Source organism: Poecilia reticulata, linkage group LG6 (genome assembly GCF_000633615.1).
Source record: "Poecilia reticulata strain Guanapo linkage group LG6, Guppy_female_1.0+MT, whole genome shotgun sequence".
NCBI lineage: Eukaryota > Metazoa > Chordata > Actinopteri > Cyprinodontiformes > Poeciliidae > Poecilia > Poecilia reticulata.
Genome location: NC_024336.1, coordinates 21,281,059 through 21,302,312, shown reverse-complemented (window position 1 = coordinate 21,302,312; position 21,254 = coordinate 21,281,059). Strand labels below are relative to the sequence as shown.

At 42.2% G+C, this 21,254-nt stretch overlaps 2 protein-coding genes across 3 annotated transcripts in view; both read left to right on the top strand.

Annotated features, from left to right (window-relative positions):
- The window catches only part of LOC103466364 (receptor-type tyrosine-protein phosphatase beta-like), an 18,492-nt gene extending 11,652 nt beyond the window's left edge, over positions 1 to 6,840 (top strand). The window contains exons 14-30 of the mRNA XM_017305170.1: positions 22 to 311; positions 553 to 831; positions 917 to 1,066; positions 1,316 to 1,589; positions 1,781 to 1,893; positions 2,041 to 2,146; positions 2,402 to 2,479; positions 2,890 to 2,907; positions 3,012 to 3,093; positions 3,602 to 3,692; positions 3,766 to 3,842; positions 4,502 to 4,636; positions 4,743 to 4,865; positions 4,950 to 5,113; positions 5,492 to 5,627; positions 6,184 to 6,303; positions 6,387 to 6,840. Coding sequence (XP_017160659.1) covers positions 22 to 311; positions 553 to 831; positions 917 to 1,066; positions 1,316 to 1,589; positions 1,781 to 1,893; positions 2,041 to 2,146; positions 2,402 to 2,479; positions 2,890 to 2,907; positions 3,012 to 3,093; positions 3,602 to 3,692; positions 3,766 to 3,842; positions 4,502 to 4,636; positions 4,743 to 4,865; positions 4,950 to 5,113; positions 5,492 to 5,627; positions 6,184 to 6,285 — 2,218 coding nt within the window. The 3' untranslated portion in view covers positions 6,286 to 6,303; positions 6,387 to 6,840. The remainder of the gene's footprint in view (positions 1 to 21; positions 312 to 552; positions 832 to 916; positions 1,067 to 1,315; positions 1,590 to 1,780; positions 1,894 to 2,040; positions 2,147 to 2,401; positions 2,480 to 2,889; positions 2,908 to 3,011; positions 3,094 to 3,601; positions 3,693 to 3,765; positions 3,843 to 4,501; positions 4,637 to 4,742; positions 4,866 to 4,949; positions 5,114 to 5,491; positions 5,628 to 6,183; positions 6,304 to 6,386) is intronic.
- A 96-nt stretch (positions 6,841 to 6,936) lies between these two features.
- Positions 6,937 to 18,398, top strand: frs2b (fibroblast growth factor receptor substrate 2b). 2 transcript variants are annotated; one of them, XM_008411816.1, is made up of 7 exons: positions 6,937 to 8,880; positions 12,263 to 12,334; positions 12,406 to 12,497; positions 14,579 to 14,765; positions 16,557 to 16,691; positions 16,815 to 16,978; positions 17,093 to 18,398. In XM_008411816.1, the coding sequence occupies exons 3-7, from the start codon at positions 12,432 to 12,434 to the stop codon at positions 18,140 to 18,142; spliced, it is 1,602 nt and encodes a 533-aa protein (XP_008410038.1). In that variant the 5' UTR covers positions 6,937 to 8,880; positions 12,263 to 12,334; positions 12,406 to 12,431; the 3' UTR covers positions 18,143 to 18,398. The 2 variants fall into 2 exon arrangements, with proteins under 2 accessions (XP_008410038.1, XP_017160930.1); XM_017305441.1 differs by lacking the exons at positions 6,937 to 8,880; positions 12,263 to 12,334; positions 12,406 to 12,497 and adding an exon at positions 15,956 to 15,988 and having other exon boundaries at positions 14,690 to 14,765.
- Positions 18,399 to 21,254: the final 2,856 nt, after the last annotated feature.

Here is a 21,254-nt window from a genome sequence, read left to right as displayed (position 1 = left end):
CTCAAACATTTCATCTAACTTAATAGCTCCAAAACCTCCTTCCTCGTTCCTGTTTGGGGGAGTCACCAACACCTCCCTGGAGGTCACCTGGAGTGGTCCAGTMGGTTCTGACTATGACGACTTCGACCTGCAGTGGACTCCTAAGGACCAGCTGTCTGTTATCAACCCGTACCACAGCCAAACATCAGGCAGCCGCATCCTAAAAAGGATGTTCCCAGGACGACTTTACACCTTCAGTCTTCGAACTGTCAGTGGGGCAACGCAGCAAGGTGCCACCTACAGCACTCCCATCCAAAGGAGTATTCGAACCAGTAGGTGGCAGCATTACACTTTTTTGTTTTTTAAGAAATTGCAACTAATTTGGGCATTGGTACATCAGAAATGTGTCTGTATTTTAACCAAAGAGATTTCCAGGTGAGAAGAATTAGGAGCGGAGGAATGACCAATTTCAAAGTGATCAATGCCTAATCTTCAATCTGATATAAAAAACTGGAGCTGAACCTGTTTTCAAGAAACRCAGCATCACCTGATCTGAGGCTTTTCTTTCTGCAGAGCCAGAGCGAGTCCAGAGCCTCCACTGTCGACCACAGAGCTCTACCTCCATTTCCTGCTCTTGGGGACCTCCACAAGCTGACTATGATTCCTACACCATCGAATGTCTTCACCAGGACACTCACACCCTGGTCTATTCACGGCGTACAAGTCGAGAGTCCACCAGTTATGTCATCAGCCAGCTTGAGCCCCACAAACGTTACACCATCTCTGTGAAGGTCATTTCTGACGGGACAACCAGCGAGGAGGCAGAGGACAGAATAGTCACCATGATYGACCGTAAGAAAGAATTAAGCTTAGCACGTCTGCCAGAGGGAGGGTGGATGAGCTAACCAGATTTGTTTTTTTGTTATGGTTTCTATAGGCCCTCCTCTGCCCCCACTGACTACCCGAGTCAGTGACAAGTCCACTTTGGTCACAAAGTCCTCRATATCATTCCAGTTTAATTGTAGCTGGTTCAGTGATRTCAATGGAGCAGTGAGGTTCTTTACTGTGGTTGTGACTGAATCTGAAGGTGAGCATGACCAAAAACCCGTCATTAAATCTGACCAGAAACTGGTTAGGTCAGTGGTTTAGGTTCTGACAATGAAACAGATACATTTTGATTTCATCTCATGTGACTTTTTGATGAGTTATACAGTAGTTTGACGCTCTACTCTGTAGTTCTAGTTGGACACCGATAATTTAATGTGTAATTTAACTTTTAAACGCCTTACCGGCTCATGAGTCTTGTTAACATTTAACYTCTGACCCATCCTTGTAGGTGTCAATGACTTGCAACCAGACCATAATCATCCTCTGCCCTCCTACCTGGACTACMGACACAACAGCTCAGTTAAGTCCTACCAGACCAACTACTTTCCCAGCCTCTGCTCAGATGGTTTAGACGGMAGCACTCAGATCTATAACGTCAGCCTTGGGTCTGGGATGGACTCTCTAGGGGGTCCATGTGACAACAGAGACCCGAGTTATGCAGAGTCTAGCAGAGACCTTATCTACTTCTGTGATGGACCTCTGAAGTCGAAGACTTCGTACAGGTACTGAACACAAACAGGTCAGACTATAAATAACAGGTTTCCATGTTTCTCTGTCTGGTGTCTTTGCCAACCCCATTAATCAGCAGTTCATAAAGTAAGAACTAAAAATGATTWWGTTGGTCTKGAGCTTACTGAGAATTAGAAAGAATCGATTGTTGTTCACTGTGGACCCGTCTTTTTGCTCCTCTCAGGATCAGCATCCGAGCCTTCACTCAGCTGTTTGATGAAGAAACTACAAACTCCAGATTAGCTTCTCCTCTCTTCACTGACACCTTCTTATCTCTGCCCATCATCACGGAGACAGGTCAGACCAAATTTCACTGGCTGCTAAAGATGTAAAACTCCCTTAACTCAGACTAAAAAAAAAAAAAAAAGACAGACGGAGTTTGGACTGGAGATGATGTTAAAATACTGGGATACTGCATGGATTTATTTAATTTTTCTCTTGCAGAACCTCTGAGCGGTGTCATTGAAGGCATCAGTGCCGGACTTTTCCTCATCCTCATGATAGTTGCCATCACTGCTTTCCTCATTTGCAGGCACAAGGCTCGCAAATTGTGAGTATCTATAAACCTGCCCCTGTGGAAGGTACACCTGACACCTACATGACGCCTAACAGTACAACAAACAACACAGGACACCAGATGGCAAAACTCACAACACCTGACTGGTACAACACATAACACACCACAGTACCACACACAACACCTGGTAATAGAAATAAAACACCTGTGTAACAGGTGCATGGCACATGTTTAGCACCTGCTAATGTCAGCCGACATAAAAGGTGTTGTTGACGCTGTTTCCATCAGGGTGGAGGAGAGACCTGATGTCCGGAGATGTATAAGGAGGGAGAGGTCAGCAGGAGGAGTCCAGATGGGAGTCAGAGGGTAGGAACCAATCAATAAACAAGCGCTGTTATGGATGATGAGCATTGCTCGAACCAAAACAGAATGGAGTTCCATTTACAGCCACTAGATGGTATCGCAGCTAAACAAGGAGAAACTTTAACATKTAAATYCATCYGCTGTGTCAGTAGATTTATTARTGATGCTATGGAGAAGAGTAACAAAGAAATACCATAGACAGATTGATACATAAGTATATTGGTGGATTGATTGATTTTTGGTGAACACTTTTGCACAGCCTAGTGTTTAGTTTAGAAAATGATCTGAAAACTGGGAAATGAAAGCAGAAATGAACCGATCAATCAGTTTTCTTCTAAAAGATTAAATCAGTTTTTTATCAATACTTATCAAATATCTGTTAAACTCTAATGCCTTTTTGTCTKGTTCCCCAGCAGCAGGAGAATCTCCAGGTGAGATATMTTGATGACTTTAATTAGTTTTTTTGTTTTGTTGTTGTTTTCTACATTTTTWGTGATTTCTCCTTGCAGTTACAAGTTTCGTTTGTTGTTTTCAGTCCCATCAAGATCCTGCACTTTGAATCTCACTACAACAAACTGCTGGCCGACTCCAGCTACCTCCTGTCTGAGGAGTACGAGGTACGCCATCTTCCGTTCAGCTAGTCAAGGAACTGTTTCAGCTTTAGGAACCACTTTAAGTTTAAAGTATGAATCTGAATCAGTGGCTCTTCAGGTTGCCTCAAGTTCTCCTCTTCCTATTTCTTTCTTTGGTACTGAAATCTGCTTTGCTAGTAGTAAGCAGTTCGGAGCAGTTCGGGTTTCATGTCACAGAGGTTTCTTATGTCTGAAAGAAGCATCTTCTGCACAGATATTTGTTCAGCTTGTTAGAAAAAGGTATTTCCTGATCATGATTATGAGTGGTCATCTGAGTTACCTCAGCGTGAACGGATCTAGAGTCAGAAAACCTTGTTGACCTTTTCAGATTAGTTAGATAACATATCCAGGAGATAACTTGTTGAACCCACCGAGTTCAGACTCCTGGTTTTTCCACTCATCCATCTGAGTAAAAGCTTTGCAAGCAACTGAAGAATGGATCTAATTTTTTGTTGCTGTAAATATGCCATGGTTCTTTCATTTTCCTCAACAGGACCTGAAAGACGTTGGCCGTAATCAGCCGCTGGACTCTGCTCTGCTGCCTGAGAACCGTGGGAAGAACCGATACAACAACATCTTGCCCTGTGAGTGACTTCTCCTTCAGCTCAACTGACCCCTTTGTTTCTCTGTCTCACCGTCTCTGTTCTCTCTCTGCAGATGACTCAACGAGGGTCAAGCTGTCTTATGTGGATGATGATCCCTGTTCAGACTACATCAATGCCAGCTACATCCCAGTGAGACAACAGTACCTTCACAACATTTTAATTTTGTGYAGAATCCCTTTGGTTCTCTTTGGTTATGAATGGGTTTTAGACTAAGACTTATGCTCTGTCTTTATGTCTGTATTTTGATGAACTTGAATTTCCACTTGTGGTTATTTATTGAGTTCTAAATGCTACTTTTGAACTTTGGCTTAATTTGGGTTTGGACCAGCTGTAATCGTGTGGTTTTGTTTCAACTAGTTTTGTACTTGTTCGTGTTGGTTTCGATGGGATTTGGACTTGGTCCTGACTTGGCTTAAACTGGTTATGGTGTTAAGTCTTGAGCTTTGATTTAGACTTGGATTTGGATTGATTCATGTTCTGATCTGGTTTTTTATTGATTGCACACTGGTTTTGAAAGTATTTGTGCTGACTTGGTTTATACTTTTGTATAAGAATTTGACCTAAGACTGAACTCATTTGGACTCAATATTAGAATGAGTATCCCCGGTTCMCTGAAGTGTAAACATGAGCTTTAGTTTGGTCATATAACATTCGACTGTCCAGCCTGTTTTGATGCTGTGTTTAAACAGGCACCAGGAATTCTTTCTTCTCATCCCATTTCAAAGCTGCTTTTGCTCCACCTACCTGTTTCAACAGAACTGAGTGTTTGGTTTTCTCTGTGTTTTTAGGGTAGCAATTTCCGCCGGGAGTACATTGCCACGCAGGGACCCCTTCCAGGAACAAAGGATGACTTCTGGAAGATGGTGTGGGAGCAGAACGTCCATAATGTGGTCATGGTCACTCAGTGCGTGGAGAAAGGCAGGGTGAGTATGAGATGACCCAGTGCTGTTGCATCTGAAGGAGTTTCTGAAGGCCTTTGGCCGCCTGCGTTTAAAAGATTTGATGTTTTCTCTCTGATTCCCCATCCAGGTGAAGTGTGATCACTACTGGCCGTTTGATCAGGATCCTCTGTACTACGGAGATCTCATAGTTCAGATGCTGTCAGAGTCGGTTCTTCCAGAGTGGACAATCCGAGAGTTCAGAATCTGCAGCGTATGTTCCCCCAGCAGGAGTAACATCCTCACTCTCTGTCACTGAGTGAGGTCTGATGATGATGTGATGTTTCTGTGTATTCAGGAGCAGCAGCTGAGCTTCGTCCGCCTCGTTCGGCAGTTTCACTACACGGTGTGGCCCGATCATGGAGTCCCAGAGAGCACACAGTCGCTCATACAGTTTGTTCGAACTGTCCGTGACTACGTCAACAGGACTCCTGGTTCTGGTCCCACTGTGGTCCATTGCAGGTAAAAAAAAATGCTTTGAAAATAATGGGCAGCTTCTCCAAAAAAAAAAAACACCATCTGATATGAAGAAAATAATATCAATTTGAAGCTTTTTAAATGATGAGCTTGATCTGCATGCAAAATTTTGACAGATGGTTTACCTTGACACATCTTTGCAGCACTGATATGACTTGCAATGGAATAAATTTCATTTGAGAGTCAGAATGTGGATGAACTTCAGTATGTATTCATCTTAAAGTTTTAACTCTTTCAGTCGCAAACATCTCATATCTTCACCCAGTTTGTTGGTGTGCCCAAGTTGTTACATTTCGGTGTACTGACCGTTACTTATTCTTACTTTTTCACAAGTTTTAACTAAGGCTGCTGCGTGTGTTTTAGTGCGGGAGTGGGCCGAACTGGAACCTTCATTGTCCTGGATCGGGTGCTGCAGCAGCTGGACACAAAGGACACGGCGGACATATACGGCGTCGTCTTTGATCTGCGCCTCCACCGGTCACACATGGTGCAGACTGAGGTGGGTCCAATGCATCTTGGGATTAACGGGCCCCATTATGGTGCAGCTGTACTGATAAAAAGTGATTGCTTTTAGTACAAAGTTAAGTATTTCACCGTAATCAAATGGAAAATGAAATAAAGATGAGAAAATTCAGAACAAAAAGTTTGTTACAGAGCGGTTGGCAGTCCTACTACTAAATTCCCCCATATAGTACCTAGTAGGAACTAAGGACCTTCTTAATTTAATGGAGTGGTATCTTCTACTGACAGCAGGAGGTTTCATACCTTTAGAGTAGGCAGACATGGATCTTAGAAAATACTAATTTTCACACATCTGCATGAAAATTGTTTCCCAAAAAGTGGTTCAATGAGACCATGTCTCTCTCAGACCTGTCTGCAGATGCAATGAAGCAGCTTAGAGATGGTAAAATCTGGGTGATCACCTGCAGATCTTCTCCACTATACTCCACTAATGTAGTGAATTTGGCAATTCAACTCAGAGTAAAGCTTAAATTCTCCACAGCTCTGCTTTGGTCATTCAAACTGTTTCTAACACAAACCTCCTCTCTGACCAGGGTCAGTACTTGTACTTGCATCAGTGCATTCGGGATGTCCTCAGAGCCCGGAAGCTGCGCAGTGAACAGGAGAGCCTCGGTCACCCCGTCCTAAGAATGTGAATCCCGCCTGGCAGAGAGGTGAGTAAGCCACAAGTGATGACGTGTGTCATCAATAAGCATCAGAGGAATCACTAATCGGAGGTGTCGGTCCTTCCCCACAGAGACGCTGTGATTGTACTGCCTGCGGATTTACTGTTGAGCTAACAGAAAAATACAGCCATTTATTTTTCTATCAGTGTTCATATTTTATTCTGCAGATTTATGATAATTTATGTAACGTGAACTGGAGTGTGTCTGTGGTTGTACTTTGTGTTTCTGTGTCACAATGAAGCTGTGGGTGGAAACAGCCTCAGGAGACTGAACATTTTGATCAGCTTTGAKCACCAGTGCAGCTGCTAATCATTTGTTCAGACAACAGCAGATTCAGCTCCTCATTGAACGTGTTTATACAGATGAACAGCAGTACCTGTATGTTACCTGTTCATCTTCTTCTACCTTAACCTGTAACTGGAGATCTGCTTAAAGCCATTACTGTACTTGTAGAGGTTCTGTGGACTGTACCYAAACATATTTGTCTGTGAACAGCTCATTAAACACACAGCACGTGTACAAATACCCGATTTCTGTGTTTATTGATCCAAACTGATTCAAATCTGCTCCAACAAGAGACATAAAAATAGACAACTCAGCATCAACATCTCAACATGTCAAAAAACACGGTTACGGCATTTTCACAATGYTGCAGAACACTCCCGCAAAGTGCCAAAACACTGTAACTGCACTGCAGCCACACTACAAAAATCGCTTAACATCACTGTAGCATCTCTTTAACCATCTTGCAACACTGAAACAGCTACGTAACAACTTCAAAACAATGATGCAAGAAATGTAATAACACCCATAATAAAATGTTACATTAAAATAAAAAATAACATCAACCGAAAAAATAAAAAATAAAACTGGAAAAACTTTGCAACACTTCAGCACTGTAAGCTTGATGTAACAACACTTTGTCAATGCTGCATCAATACTGCAAAATTTGCATAACAGCACTGGAAAAATACTGCAGCAACTATTTATCAACTGACAATGTTACATTAACTCCACAGTTGATAAACAATATCAAGAAAGGAACAAATCTGCAACAAAAATGCAACACTGTAAACAYGCTATACCATAACTGCACAGATCGTATACCAGCACTATAACGCTACAACAACACTGCGGCATCCCTGCAGCTGTTCCGAAGCAACACGGCAGCAAAACTGCAAAAAGGTCCTAACACTTTAAGAATGCAGCACTAATGCTGCACAAATAACGCAACACTGTAAAAACACTGCAACAACTCTAAAACACTGAATCAACAAAGCAACAGCAATGAAAATGCTGTAAAAACACTGAAATAGCTCTGCAACCACTCCTTAGCAACGTCACATTGGCACGGCAAAAATGCTCCAGTAGAACGGTAGCAACCCTGAAAAAACACTGTGAAACCACTGCAACAATACTGTAAGCTTACTCTAACAAAAAATTTACCATGCTGTGTTATTTCTACAACAAAGCCATGATAACACTGTAACAACTCAGCAAAGCTACTACAATAATGCCACAATAGTATGCGACACTAATAGGAAAACAATCTACAACACATTGTATCACCTTGCAATTTTCCCTGGAACAACACTGTAAAAATGATGTAACACTACAAAAACACTTTACCAATTATAAAACAAATGATGGAAATGCACAACAGCAAAACTGTAATGACACCACACTCCTGCACATAGGAGTTGTAAAAGTACATTTAGCAGAAGTACATCACATCTGTTATGTGAAAAGGCTTGGCTCACAYGTTTGGTTTGTTGTTTGTCGTTGCGCTTCTGATGTATGTTACGTTGATAGCTGTTATATTGCATGTTATTGTGAATCCTTTGTTCTGGTGTGTCTGTGACGATTATATTAATGTGGGTTTATGTGGTATTTTTCTGCTGTGTCACACTGTGAGTCTGTTTGAAATACCATTGTATTACTAACTCTTGTGTGTGATTGTGAATCTGTAGTGTGTTATTCTTGATTTGTTGTCTGCTATTAAGTCTATGTTGTGATATTAGAAGTCTGATTTGTGATATGTCGAGAGTGCTGTGTTTTATTCTGTCTACCTTGTGTTATAGTAAGTCTGTTGTGAGTCATTGCGTCTCTGTTGTGTGAGTCTGTTTTGTCCTAGGCCCTTACCCTACTCTCTGCGCATGCGCTTCAGGCCGCTGCAGAGCCGGAAGTTGAGCAGTGATTTAGCCCCACAGACAGCTAGCAGCGGAAAGATTTAGCGAGTTCACAAAACTTATTTTTTARGCAGAAAAAGTTCTTTTCAAAGGAACCTCGGAGCTCATAGCGACCCACTACGGACTCCTGATGGATTGTGACCGGTTCTGGTCCTTTATTTCCCGTGAAGAGGAGCGTTAGCGGCCTTTGAAAGAAGTTGTGATTGTTTTTTGGCGCTCCAGCAGCGAACGCTAGCTGCTAACTGCTAACGCTTTCTGGACGGACAGAACCGAGCTGCTGRAGATCCAAAAGACTCGGACAGAACATAGCTCCTTCTCCGCCATCCGGAGGTCCAGAAGGTTCGGATGCTGGAAGTCCTTCCGCTGACTTACCCCGGTGAGTTTGAACTAAAGTACCCTAATTTCACTAGCTATTGCTAAGAAGCTGCTGCTTACTAGCTGCCATTACAGAAACATCTCTGGGAAGTTTCATCTGCGTGACCAGAATCCCTCAAACTAACCTAGCTTTGTGTACTGGTCCCACCTGGCCAGCAAAGGCTAGTGAGGCTACTTAATGGTACCTAAACACGGAACATATCGTGTATTTGCACCGACAAAACCAATTATAGAAAAAAAAATCCGAACACCCCCACTGATAAATAACCTGTCAGTGACTCAAAGCTGCTGGCTGATTGATTGATTTACTGACTGATTGATCCATAGGTGATGGATCAATCAGGCGTTGGTGCAATGTCTCGGTGACCTGGTCAACTACCTGAAACTACAAACAGCTGCACCTTTTTAATTCAAAATCCTGACTTTATTTATGTAATCAATAATCTATGATCAAATCAGATGCTATGGATTTGGGTCCAATATTTAAAACGAGAGCGTATCAGTCAGTTAAAGGGGGGGAGTAATATTATTTTTTTTGTTTTTGAGTTGATTTATATAATTGTTTACAGGTTTTTGACGAATTGTAAATACTTTTTATGTGATATTTGCAGGAGAAAATAATTAGAAAGAAACTTAAATATGATTACAATTTAGATTCTATTTATAATCACACATGCTTTTGCATTTTGCAATAAAGATGCATGATGATGGTTGTGCAAACTAACATCATGCAGTATAGGTCATATACTGCTGTGTAACAGGTATTGAAGTTGTATTATTTTTAAATTGAATATTATTGCAGTTAATCCCTGAATGTAAATTAAACTGTTTCACATTTTTTATGGACTGTAGATTTTAAGCATTTGCTCGGAAATGTTATGTGCTGATGTATTTAGGTACTTGAACATTAATTGGCACACATTCGCTTATTTTCAGGTGACTCAGACGTGGTTTTGTTGAAAACTTAGTAAGCCCTGATTATGTCGCTAATAGGAATGAATGAGATGGATAATAATTACACCATGGGTGTGTTTAAGTTATTATTGAGAGTTCTTGAAAACTGAAACGATGCAATGGTAAATTAAAGGCTGCTTTTGAGGRGGCGACACCGCCGGTAGCATAATGGCAAATCTAGTGACTGGAGCTCAACCTGCAGCCGCAGACTGACTCATACTGACAGAGCTACCGTAAGTCAGATGCTTTCTGTAGATGTGACTAAAGTCGATTAGCCTTAAATGCTGTGTACACTTGAAATAATCAATGGAACCGAAAGATTTGAAGGAGGAGCCTGTAGGGAGTTTCCCTAASGTCTTCCATGACAGACATTTATCACACGCTCTCATGCAGGTGAGACAGGGAAGTGGAAGACATCAGCTCAAAATTCGATCTTTTTATTTGAGAAGTTTGTCAGAATTAATTAACAAATGTTTCGAATTGAGTTTTTGTAGTTTTAGTTTTAATTATTAAATTGTTATAACAAGAGCTAAATGTTGGTTGTCTGCTCAGGTTTGTAGGACTAATTTAAAGCTAGGTTCAGGACGCAGGGTCATATTGATTATGAGGTGACGCCTGATCACTGGATAAAGGGAAACTTGTGCCTGTTAAAGTAAGTATTCTTTTCCTCCAGGAAAATGATGGCCACTAATCTGTGGATCTCAGTAACTAAAATCTGTGTCAGCAGAGAGAAGAGCACTGGGAAAGTAAATCCAAGAAGTTGGATTTATCAAGAGTTTGAATGCATTGCACGTGAGATAAGACGAGCACAAAGCACTCAGTTTACAGGGACTCTGATGTGAATGCCCTCAGCTGATGTGTAGGGTCAGAGAAGAAATGTGAGTTATTAGTAATCAATATTGTTATATCAAATTCAGCAAAAGTATTACAAATTCACATTTTCTTAATATTATGCTGCCCTACAACCTACCAWATATTGGATCCAATTGTGATTGTGATGTTGCTCAGATTCACATTTCAATGCTAATTGCAATCTTAAAATGTTGTGCAGCTCTAGTTTACATGTGCATCAGTTTGTTTGTAGGTTTTGGTGGTTGTCGTTTCAGTGCTGCTCTTTGACAGAAGTCATCGACTAAGCTGGTGAAAAAGGAACAAGAAAGTCTTTGATCAGAATGAGTGAAAATGTATTCAYGTTCYTGTTGTCTCTGCTCTGTTTSWGAGCTGCAGAACTTAAAGATGCTGTTAAAATATTCATCCTATCTGGGTAAACAGACATGAACTAGGACACACTGCATCAGAGCTGTGAGGAAGACTGTCCCTYGTTAAGATGAAATGAATAATCTTCATTTCGGTTTTGCTTTCTCTTAGATATACACGGAAAACATAGTCTGTTTGACCAGATTCATTTTAGATTGGCACATKTCTCCAGTCTAAAATCCATCCATGGATGTTGCTTTTGAAGCAATGTAAGAATAAAATTAAGYGTCACATTACTGGTGAAACTGGCTCAGATCATAAACTCCCTGCGTGTCTGTCACTTAGTGATAAATATCCACATTTTCAGGCCGGTGTCTTGTTTTAAAAACCTACTCAAGAACATGTTGTGAAACTTCTCAAATGTTTGTTTTACTTCGGAGGAGATTCTGCATCAGTTTGTAACGAGAGGGGAGAAATTAACAGGCTGAATTTGTTTTTATCGCAGCAGCTCTGCGTCTGCTACTCTCTGGGTCTTTCTCTATCTGATCTAAACTCTGGCTGGCCAGAAAGCCATTTTGACATCTCACTATTCCACCAGTAAACCACCAGGTCTTCCAGTAAAAGTTTGATGCTCCCTGAAAATCATCCTTTGTTTTTGAATGCTCGCCCCTAGCAGTTCTTTTATACAGATGATCGAAATTCTGCTTTATTCTGCTCCTATTAACAAACACCAACTGATTAAACACCTGACAGACTTATGGAAGGAGTGAAAAACAGCACTTTAGTCAGGATTTCTAAACGGCAGCTGACGTGTTCAATAACCCTACAGAGTTTATGAGTTGCAAACAGTGTTTCATTCAGGATTTATTTGTGAATTATCACTGCAGTCCCRTTCAGTTGATTTCTGATAGATTTATAAACATGATTTATAAACATTAAAAACCCCAACAATGATTGTGCTGTATTTAGTATGTGGTGTTGATATTAAACGGCAGTAAGATTAAATGTTGTTCCAGATTTGATTCACCTTTTTAATTTATGCTGAAACTCAACATAAATGTTGTTGGCTTGCATGCGGAATTTGCAGCATTTTTTTTTTGTCTTGGTCTCTGACAAGATTTATTCTTAAAAGGCTTTCTGAAAATGGACAGAACTGAATTATAAGAAAAARAATCGGACTGGGTGAGGAAYGTCCCATTACTGAAACAATTCTGTCCCGGTTTGATGCGCAGAGCTGCTGTTCCTCCCTGCAGACCCACGAAAGCTCTGATGATGGAAGCAGAGCTGCTGGAGGCTGGATCTAGGTGAGTTCCCTAGCAGCATGACGCTCAGATTGGCCTCTCAGGTTCCCCACTAAAGGCTTCCTCTGTTMCAGACGTCAGATGGTGCTCTGAAGAAGCCATGGGTAGCTGCTTAAGCTGTCCAGAGAAAGAGTCAGTTCCAGATAATCATCAGAGTAAATTCAAGGTGAGTTCCTGCCTCTACCTGCCCGCCTCCCCGCCCACGCCCTCACTTACTCACTAATGACCGTCCCACGGTCTTATTTCACAACCCGCGGTTCCTTCTCTCCTGTTCTACCAGTGAGAGCCAGACATGTTTAAGCTGTTCTCATTATTAGGTGGATAGAGCAGGTGAGTCACCTGGAGCTGATTCGTTAATGGAGCGGCGTTATAAATCGGTTTTCCTGCATTAACAGCTGATTAGCGCAAAGGAAGTAGCTGTGACAAGTCATGTTGAACCAGCAAACATGGAGTTACTTCAGTTCTGCTCCTGACATCCGATGTTCTTCGTCTGTGGATGATTTAGCGTGTTTGACGCCTTTGGAGTTCAGACGATCTTTACACAAGCTGCAGCTTAGAGCCGTTGACCCCGATGGTTCACACAGGCTGCTTTTGAGCTACCTCAGCATTTATATTTTGGATTTGAATTAGTAACCAATATTCTTCGCATGGTGTCCCTCTACTTTCATTTACGTCCCTCAGATGACTGTGAAAGTGTTTGGTGATGGAAAAAAAATTAACTTTTAAAAAGTTTGAGATTCCTCAACCTTTTTAAAGTTACTCAACCTTTTAGAAACAAATTTTTATTTTATTTGCTATATTTTTGGGTTTAAACAATGAAACTGATGGACAAAGGTTACATCATCGCTAATGTGTCAAAGGTGGAGTCCCTTTCAGATTGTAGTTCTGTATAGGACCGGACGATATGGCTGWAAAACTTATCATGACATAAGCATTTCATATCGGTCAAGATCTGTAATTATTGATTAGTTTTTTGTTTTGAATATGTGAAATGCTGCCAGACGGTTGGCATAATCTCTGCTGTTGTTTCTCTGCAGTTTTCTCTCCCTGCCATTGCTTAAGTGGTTTTAGAGACAGCAGTGAAACCTGAAACTGCTGCTGCACAAATTACTTAACAGGTTGTTGCTAGGTAACCGAGGAGTGAGTTAGTTGATGCCACCTTACTTAGTCTTGAGAGATTGAGCAGCTAAAGCCTACCCTCTGCCTACATTTGCCAGAAAGCTGTGCGGTTCTGGATTGGAGTTCAGTGAATATTCAATATATTKAGTGCTCCATCAGATGCATCATCTATTGATATTGAACATGTGTCTCATCGCAAGATATATTTTTATTGATTTATTGTCCAGCCCTCTGCGAACATGCAACMAAAAACTCCCTTTGTACATTGCCTCATCGTTCACGTTACACAAGTCAAACCCCTGGTTTAAACTTCAGCAGCTCCGATACAACAACTTGCAAAGAAAGTGTTGACCGCCATTTCTGCCAAACCTCATCTTTTATCTGAGCTCAAACATATTCAGTGAATCAGATACAGGTCAGGGTTTCAGTTCTGTTGATCAACATAGTTTCCACTTTTGACAGGAACTGGAGTATCAGGCTCTGGTTTGTCTGCGTGCGTCGACTGTAAGCCTCCCACCTGTCTCACTGCCTTCTGTGTTGGGACCAATCAGATGTGTAGTCAGAGCCAGACATGATGGGATTGTGATGTGATGTGCTTCAGGCAGACAGGCTTCTTTTATAATTTCAGATTGTTCAGGAACACCTTACATGTCAGGGACTCTCTGAACACTCGTCTCATGACTTTACCATGCACACTGCAGACGCTTTGAAAACAATCGGATGCTTATCTGTATTTAGCACCACAAATAGAAGTGTCACAAATTAGATTTTTTTTGTGTGTGTCTAAAGATCAGAATTGGACCTTTTAGACTGCCATGAGAAAGTCTGATATGGACAAAAAAAACCTCTGATTTGGATCGCTTTTGCCTGCTGTGTTAATGTATTCGATAGCCATTGAGTCATTTAATATGAACTGGTGTCAGCTCAAAAAGCTTCAACGGATTTTCTCCTTCATGTTCAGATGACATATCCTCAAAACAAAATAAATACAACTATCTGATGTGGAGTTCTGCAACAAATCAACATGATAATCAAATTTTCTTTGTGTTTGTTTCTGTTACATCGCTGGATGCTAGAACTGCTCAGCTYTGTAAAGTTACAACCYTGCATGTGTTTTTCCACTGCCAGGTGATCAATGTGGACGACGATGGGAACGAGCTGGGCTCAGGCGTGATGGAGCTGACCGAATCCGAGCTCGTCCTCCACACACATCGCCGTGACGACGTCAGGTGGCCCTACCTGTGCCTGCGGCGCTACGGCTATGACTCCAACCTGTTCTCCTTCGAGAGCGGCCGTCGCTGCCAGACCGGCCAAGGTGCGTCTGTCAGATAAACCAATCAGAACAAACCTGTCTCAGTCGGTTTCTTTTACATGTGAAAATTTGTACTGTGCAGAAGAATCTTATGGTTSTGTGTTTTGTAGAAAGTCTTGTATCYGTTTTACTTGACATAAAGATGATTCCAGATGTTTAGGGGTTTCTTTAGACGCAGGAGGTCTAAAGAAGGAACAGAGGTCCCGCAGTAGAGTTAGGAAAGACTCKTATTGTCTCAAAGAGCTACACTAACATTTCAGAGTGACATGTTGCCCCCTACTGCCCAATCATAGCAATTAGAGACAACCCAACCAAGGACTTTTGATGTTCAACATTGTTTTAAAAGCTTAAATATCTAAAGATGCTGTTCACTTTTGATTCTGAGTGTTTATACTAAAAGTTTCATTGTTCATCATTTTCCTTAAGTGAGATGAGATGGCACCTGTAGCATCACTAGCTATCAAAGTTTCCAAACACTCTGTAGTACAAAGTGTTGGAGATCCAGTAGCACAAAATAAASAATGTTCAGGTATCCAGTTAACCTGATGTTGCTGCTGAAGCTCTTCACTTTGTGCTCYGGTGASCTCCAGAGTTTTTTCTTACTGTAAYAATCCAACATGACTTCCCCAAACTTGAAATGTTCTTACAAMACACAGCCATATCCTATCAGTTGCATTCTCCTTTTCAATCTTTCTAAATGATGAGGAGGAGCAGAGAGCTCTGTCAYGACAAGCTCCACCCTTTTGGTTACACTTTTATCAGTTTCCTCATCAAAAAAGTACACCTAATATATTTGGTGTATAATTTTCTTAAATTATCTTTCTATGGACCTATTTGTGTCTTTAATACAGCTGATGATGATTTGAAACATCCGATTATATAAAACCACTATTTTATTCTCGCAGCATGTTTGGATGAATAGCAGTGGTGGAAATCTGATTTGATTACATTATGATGTGATTGCAGACTAATTATTGACACACCCCAACAAATACATCAGAGCAATTTGTACCTCCAGCTCTTAGAAAATGTTTTTTTTTTTTATCTCCGCATCTACCAAATTAGCTGGCAGCTGATTTTTGCTCCACATTGGAGCTGTGGGAGGAGGCGACGAGAAAACCTGGGAAAGAATGTTGAAGTGGAAAATGTTGAGGTTAAAGTTGCACTGTGTCTCTCCTCGTACACGCTCTCAGGACCACGGGCTGCTCAGGGTTAGGAAGGGGTCGGTAAGTCTCAGACCGGATGGGGGTGATCGGTATTGATTATGCTGTGAATACACAGGGATCAATAATTGTGCTTGTGCCGTGTACCCCACAGTCTCCTGTGTGTTTCCTGTCTTTTCCCTCCACCTTGTCTCTCAGGTGTAGAGACCAACTTCACATCATCTGTCAGTTGTCTTATTGTTGCTCAGTTGTCATATGGATCTTTAGGTTGTCCTCCTGTCTGACCACTYGGAGTGTTGGGCTAAGGGWTTTGATTCATGTCAAACTATRAACTGGAGTTTAGATGGTGACAATAGGAAGATCAACAGAATCCATTTCCCAGCTGCTTTCTACGGACTTGAACAGGTTCTGTTCGGTCTCRTATAGKAAGGCGGGTGTGGATTACCACATGGATTCTTGTTATATGTTCCTATGAGCTCCAGTCAGCTRAYCAATCATCTCAAAGCTCCTACTCTTCCTGYTCTTTGTCTCCTCCAGTTAAACGCAGACATGTGTGTGTTGTGATTTCTGTTTCTCCACCCTCTGTGGTGAAATCACCGTCTCATTTTCTKCTATCTTTCTGTGCCTGCAGGTATATTTGCCTTCAAGTGCTCTCGAGCTGAAGAGATCTTCAACATGCTGCAGGAGGTGATGCACAATCACAGCATCAGTGTGGTGGAAGAGGCAGTGCTGGACCCCAACCAGCAGGGGGCGCTCACWCCCGCAGGTGCGCACATCCACCAACTGTAATCTGATAAGTCCTGTAATCAGGAAATGACTACTTCTGCTTTTGCATGTCAGAGGTCATATGGTACTGTTAAACGGGTGTGGTGTTGTCTTTTGGCTGCAGCTCTGGGTTACTCKGTACCTACGGTGCCCAATGGGGTGAGTCGGCTGCCCTCAGTGGGAGAGACACCGTCTCACCCATCCACCCGTCACCCATCTGTGGCCAGCACCCGGCTGCCGTCTGTGGGAGAGGAGTCCACACACCCGCTGCTTGTGGCTGACGAGGCGGTAAGATGAGTGCCTATTAACATTCACTTCAGACAGAACCTGAAGTTYTCCTTTTTCTTGCGAGAAGTGGACCTGATATGGTTGATGCTGATGCCGCTGCTTTCTGTGTTGCAGGTGCACACCTATGTGAACACCACGGGGCTCCTGGAGGACCAGCCCAGCCCGCTCACTGTCGTCACCCCCCTGGAGAGCCCCACCTCACCACAGTCTCAGTGTCCTCCAACCCCGCCGCCTCCTCCCAGGGCCCGTGTGGAGCCCGTGCCCCCYGCGCCCCAGCCGGAGCCCCAGGTTCTGCTGGAGCCTCAGGGGGTGCGCTTTGTGCTCGGCCCCACACCTGTTCAGAAGCAGCAGATGGAGAAAAAGAGGCAACAGGAGCTGCAGGAGGCCGCCGAGCTCCAAGAGACTAACGGCCCCATCCCAACCCCTACCCTGGCAGAGCCACCAACCCCGCACTCCAATGGGTCCTCCTCCAACCCCGCCACGGCTCCCCGTCGCCACCGCCCGCCTCCCCTAACCCCCGACTTGCAGAATGTCAACAACTCAGCCCAGCGGCGCACGGCTCTGCTGGACTATGAAAACCTTCCGGCATTGCCGCCGGTTTGGGAGGCGAGGAAGCCGAGCGCCGAGGAGGAGGAGAGCGCTGACGGCGGTCTGAAAACACCGTCGCTCAACGGATACAACCACCACACCACCCACAGCCTTCTGCAGCACTCCTATTCCCACCCGCTGTCCGCTGTCCTCGAGCCCTCGCACAACTACGTCAACACAGAGAACGTGACTGCGCCGCTCAGCGCGCACCGGCCCGACACGGCCCGCCGACGCACCGACGGTCCGACCATTTTTAACTTCGACTTCCGCCGGCCGCCGCTGCCGGGCCACATGGAGCCACCTAAAACTCTGAACTACATTGAGGTGGAAATGGACAGCGGCGGTGGCGGCGGACACAAGGGTACATCGGACGGCAGCAACCCCCACACGCCTCGCACCCCCACCTCCCCGCTGCCCCCGACCACGCCAACACGGCGCACCGAGATGTACGCTCTCATCGATATTGAGCGCACCGCCGCCATGTCTAGCCTGCAGAAAGCACGGCCGCGAGACGACGGCACGTCTCGCAAGACGAGACACAACAGCACGGAGCTTCCCACTAAGAGTGCCGCATGACTTTCTGCGGTAGGCACGGAGCCGTGCATGGACTCCACTCAGACAGGAGCTGTCCACCTGAGGAGGTGGACTGGTACTATAGCAGATGTAATACCTCTGATGATCATGATGTAACARACTGCTTTCATTATATGGTACACGTCAGTATTACTGAACAAACATTCCAGTTATCCTTTTGTACGAGTCACTGTGCTGCTGTAAGATGACACATGTACAGTAGATCTGACAATAAATGTCTGCTTTTATTTGTACTCGCTTTCRAGCGCCTCGCCTCTTCTATCACCATCGTCATTTTCACACACTAATYGAGTTTATTTGTATAGCACAATTCAACAAAAAAGCAGTTCAAAGTACTTTACATCATAAAAACACAAAAATCGACAATTAAAACATTACATTTTTCTAAGTGCCATCGTTAAACATCAAAATGTTGGTCAGTGTTTCATTTATAATGTTTCAAAAGCAACTAAGCAGGTGGGTTTTTAGTCTAGATCTTAAGAAACTCAGTATTTCAGCTGTTTTACAATTTTCTGGATGTTTGTTCCTGATTTGTGGTGTATAGAAACTGAAATGCTCCTTCTCCATATTTGGTTCTGGGGATGAAGATCAGACCAGAACCAGAAGACCAGCATCGTGGTCCCACATCTTTCATCCTTTGACCTCACAACATCATCGCACATCTTCACACTGCAGCATTATCACAGCAATGTGTTATGTACAGTGATGGCATAGTTATTTTTGAAAAAGTAATTTTAATCGGATTACTGATTACTCCTTGAAAAAGTAAGTTACATTAAAAGTTAACATTTTTACGTTGACCAGATGTTGACAATAATGTTCCACCACCTGTGAAAAATACAATGAGCTTTGCCAAAAGTTAATTGCAATTTATGCAAGATGGTAACATCAACTATGCGTCTGTACTTATAACATTGAACTGAAGGGGAGATTGTTTGTTACAACAGTACAAAAAAAACTTTTGTAATTTTTGCATGTTTTTGTGTGTTACATTATTATCTGGAACCCCCCCTCCCTGTCCCAGCCTCCAGATTCTGCGTATACGGCCCTGCGTTTGCTGTCACAGCGCAGTTCACAGCGCTCCTCCTGCGGCTCCTCAACTCAGATGGCCCGCTGCACAGATTTGACAATTAACGATTATAATGGTGTTTAGTTGTGCAACTCTACATACACATTAATTCACGAGGATCCGGAACGCGAAGCTCGACGTCGTTCACAACAAATATATTAATTTGACATGAAAACACAGCGGGACGGATCACCCGGAAAATGATGGACGGGAAGAGCCTGACTAAAACTAACTGGTTGTCAGACAAATTCTGGGGCTTATTATATGTCTCTGCTTATTTCAAAACCCAATCACATTCAAAAACAAGCCCAAAAAAGCGCAGCCCGCGACTCATTAAATTTGCAAGTGACTTTAGAAAAACCACCCCCTAAACTGCTTATAATAATCGGACTTGGCGACAGAAACTCAAAATAGTTTTTTCAGCAACAAAATGCGCATCTCTCTCCTCCCTTCATTGTTGTCACGGCGATCAGCTGCTGCTGTCGCATAGGAAGAACGGTGTTCTGACTATCTGTATACTACCTCGTCAGATGTCCCTACCATAGCACAGATAGATAGCCACGTCTATCTGTCGGTGCTACGCGTCTAAAACTTCTACCGTGATGTGTACAAGCCGAAAACTACAGCAGGTTGTGTTAATGTTAAATGTATCATTGAATAACATTTTCTGATGTGACGAGACTGAAGTGGAAGCTTAGGAGTTATGTTTAGCATGGCACTGGAACATTTTATACATGTACACGACAAAACCACAAACACTTCCTTCATCAGAATATCCTATCCGTTTGAAATGAAAAGTCATAATCGTTTTATGAGAGCAACAATGGGCGTCTCCATGAATGAACTGCCTTTACAGCACTGAATTCTCTTTGACCTGCTTCAACATAAATATTTACAACCTGGCACAAACAAATTATTCCACCTTAGCTCACTTCTAGCACACAAATAATGATAGCAGCACTATTCTGTAAGTGCTGCTAGCTTACTCAAATTAACAAATATTTGATTTATTTCAAACAGGTTTTTAAAAACAAGCAATATGTAGGACAGAAAAAAAAATCATACACACATAACCAACAAAATAATTGGCTTTCCACTCCTTTTCTGATTGAAAAGGAGTAGGAAGAACATGTATTTTATCCCATCTTTTTCTCATTGCTTACAGTGCCTTAATTATCAAAAAAAAAATTTGTTATAATATTTATGTTCCTCTTCGATATGCAGTGCTAAAGACCAACAAATAAACTATAATACATAGACAAAATGGTCACAAACTAACTCATAAGACAAGAAAAATCTACGGATATATAATAGTAGTAATAATTTAAATAACAATCGGACATACAGCCATAGAATAATTACCAACTCCTTGCCAATGTACGCAGATAAATTCTTTTTAATTTGTGTTTAACCATTACACTCTGGGATAAACGGATGATTTTCCCTAGCTATTGTGGACTTCTACAATACACATGTTACAATAACTGAATTACTAATTTCAGAGTTGTACAGGAAAAAGGTAGAACTTTGTTACTGAACTTATGTAGATTTTTTAAAATTAAAAACACTTTAATGTTCCAAGATCTGCAGACTTGAAATCAAATTAATAAATTGTGTGAAAAATAAAGTTGCCCCCAATGTCTATCTATAAAGTTTAACATTCAGTGTTATCATGGCTGTTTAATGCCATCCGGGATGTTAAACTTGATCTCCTATGTTTAGCATTTAATATCCAGGATATTTAAAGTTGTCCCTGATTTTTTATTTAATCAAGGACCATGCTTAACATTATCCTTGAGGTCTAACATTATTGCCAATGTTTATCAGATTTCAAATTTCATCTCCAGAAAAGTTTCCTTTTGTGTTAAACATTGGAGATAAAGTAAAACATTCCAGATACATACCAGATACATTCCAGAAGGACAATGTCTTAATATTGTCCTTCAATGCACTGGAGATAAAATTAAATTTTGGGACAACATTAAACATCCTGGACAACTTTAAACACTGGAGATAACTGGGAGA